Genomic DNA, 2,392 nt, shown 5'->3' on the forward strand with positions numbered 1-2,392 from the left:
TCAAGTCGATGCAGCCCATGGTCACCATCCTGATGAACCTCATGCTGACTGTACCAGTGGGCGGCAATCAACAACCAGTACGCCATGGCCAAGTTCCTCATCGACCATGGCGCAGAGATCAACAGAAAAGGAGGTGAATCGGTCGCGACGCCGCTCCAGTGGGCCGCGCAGCGCTGCCACTACTACACCGTCAATCTCCTCCTCCAGCACGGCGCCGACCCCCTCATCACCGATGCCCAAGGCTACAACACGCTCCACATTTCGACTTTCAATGGCAACGTCCTCCTCATCGTCCTCCTCCTCCATCAAGGCATCCCCGTGGATGTCGCCGATAGCTACGGGCACACGGGCCTCATGTGGTCCGCCTACAAGGGCTTCCCCCAGTGTGTCGACCTCTTTCTCCGCTGGGGCGCCAGCGTACACGCCACCGACGAGCAGGGCTTCACGGCGCTGCACTGGGCCCTCGTCAAGGGCTCGCCCGGCTGCGTTCAGAAGCTCATCGAGTACGGCTCCGATCGTTTTGCCAAGACGGAGACGGGGAAGACCCCCGATGTCACAGCCAAGGAGCTCAACACAGTGGGCGCCTGGCACCGCGCGCTGCGGGAGTGCGGGTACGATGAGGATGCTCAAGCGATCGAGCCTCATTTCCCGGGAGCCAAGTACCTGAGGCAGGATAAGAGAGGCTTCGTAACCAAATTCCTCTTCTTCTGGCCGACATTGACGTTGTGGTCGGTTCTCGGCATACTGGGAGGCATGCCCATCTTGGCCGGTGTCCTCATCAGCGTGGCGGTCGCATATACGTTGCAGTGGTGTGCGCAGAGGGTGCTTGACCATGCGCCACCGGGCATGAGACACTTTCACAAGACGGTATGTATACTTCAGTTATTTCTTGGAGGCCTGGCGAAGCTGACCTAGTAGCCTTATCTTGCCGGCATCTTTGCCGCCACTCTCTTCCTCACAGCCTGGAACTGGATTTTCACAGTTCTGCCGTACACGACTTTCTCCAATGGTTAGTAAAGGCGTCAAGTAACCAAACATGGTCTAGACGTTGGCTGACACCCACAGCCCCGAGCAATCCTCACTGGTGGCTCAATATTTGTTTCGGTACATCCTTGTCGCTGTGCGCGTACTTTTACTCCGTCTGCATGCGCCACGATCCGGGCTACGTGCCCAAGATGAAGGGCATTGCCGAGCAAAAGACCGTCATTGACGAGCTGCTCGGCCTATGGAAATTTGATGAGGCCAACTTTTGCGTGACGTGCATGATCCGGACGCCTCTGCGCAGCAAACACTGCAAGCAGTGCCAGCGCTGCGTGGCGAAACACGACCACCACTGCCCATGGGTGTACAACTGCATTGGTGTAAACAACCACCGTCATTTTTTCCTCTACCTCATCAGCCTGAGCTTCGGCATCATCTTCTACGACTGGCTTCTCTACAACTGTATGTCTTGCCATGTATTTAAGGGAACGCGACATCACGTGCTAACCATCTCTAGACCTCAACGATGTCTCGATCAACGCCTCCGACAGCTGCAGTATCTTGTCTCCGACGCTCTGCAAAATCGTCAACGCAGACGGCTACACGGCCGTTCTCAGCATTTGGATCACGGTTCAGCTGACCTGGGTCAGCATGCTCCTCTTCGTGCAGTTTGTTCAGGTGTCCCGCGCCATGACGACCTTTGAGAATATGTACGGCATCCGCGACGCGTCCGCCACATCTGCCTTTACCTCGACCGGCACACCTCTTGACCCGAACCAGGCCGCCCTTGCCGCCCCCGACGGCAGCGTTGCGCCGTCAGCTCTCAGCAAGCACGGCCACGCCCACCGCGGCGGTTTCATGAAGCAAATGTTCCGCCTGCTCGGCGTCGAACCCTTCCTTGAGACGGTCCGCGGCCGTGGCGCGGCGACCGGCGGCAATGCCAAGAACACGCGCCGCAAGAAGAGGAACCCCTACTCGCGCGGCATCGTCACCAACTGCCGCGACTTTTGGTGCGATCCCGCGCCGACCTTTGGGCAGCGCGAGAACGGCGCCGCCGTGCTTGGCGGCGAGCCCGTCGATTACACGGCCATGTACGAGAGCCCCAGTCTCATGGATATCGGCCGCGGCCGGCGCCGCGGCGGTTACGAGGTCGTGGCCGCCGAGGAGGTGTGAGCGGCCGTGGCAGTCCTGAGTTTGTTTTGAAGGGGTCCTGGCGCGCCCCTCTGTTCCTCTAGACAGGGCTCAGGAGACCCCATCAGAAGATTTCTGTGAGCAGCAGCGAAAGCCATAACGAACAGCAGACACCCTGTATTTACTAATTTGTGCTTGGGACAAAAACGCCCCAGCGCCGGGCCGCAAAGGGGGCGTCGACGACCGACACGCGTCATGAAAAGAAGAAACTTGAACTTGA

At 58.8% G+C, this 2,392-nt stretch overlaps 1 protein-coding gene across 1 annotated transcript in view; it reads left to right on the forward strand.

Moving 5' to 3' along the window:
* Positions 1 to 2,154, forward strand: part of VDBG_02751 (palmitoyltransferase AKR1) — a gene marked incomplete at both ends in the record, with an annotated part of 3,310 nt that extends 1,156 nt beyond the window's left edge. Inside the window, 4 exons of the mRNA XM_003006566.1 lie at positions 126 to 867; positions 919 to 1,009; positions 1,066 to 1,443; positions 1,499 to 2,154. Of these exons, the coding sequence (XP_003006612.1) occupies positions 126 to 867; positions 919 to 1,009; positions 1,066 to 1,443; positions 1,499 to 2,154 (1,867 nt within the window). The remainder of the gene's footprint in view (positions 1 to 125; positions 868 to 918; positions 1,010 to 1,065; positions 1,444 to 1,498) is intronic.
* Positions 2,155 to 2,392: the final 238 nt, after the last annotated feature.

The sequence above is a fragment of the Verticillium alfalfae genome, genomic scaffold (assembly GCF_000150825.1).
Source record: "Verticillium alfalfae VaMs.102 supercont1.3 genomic scaffold, whole genome shotgun sequence".
NCBI classification, from domain to species: domain Eukaryota; kingdom Fungi; phylum Ascomycota; class Sordariomycetes; order Glomerellales; family Plectosphaerellaceae; genus Verticillium; species Verticillium alfalfae.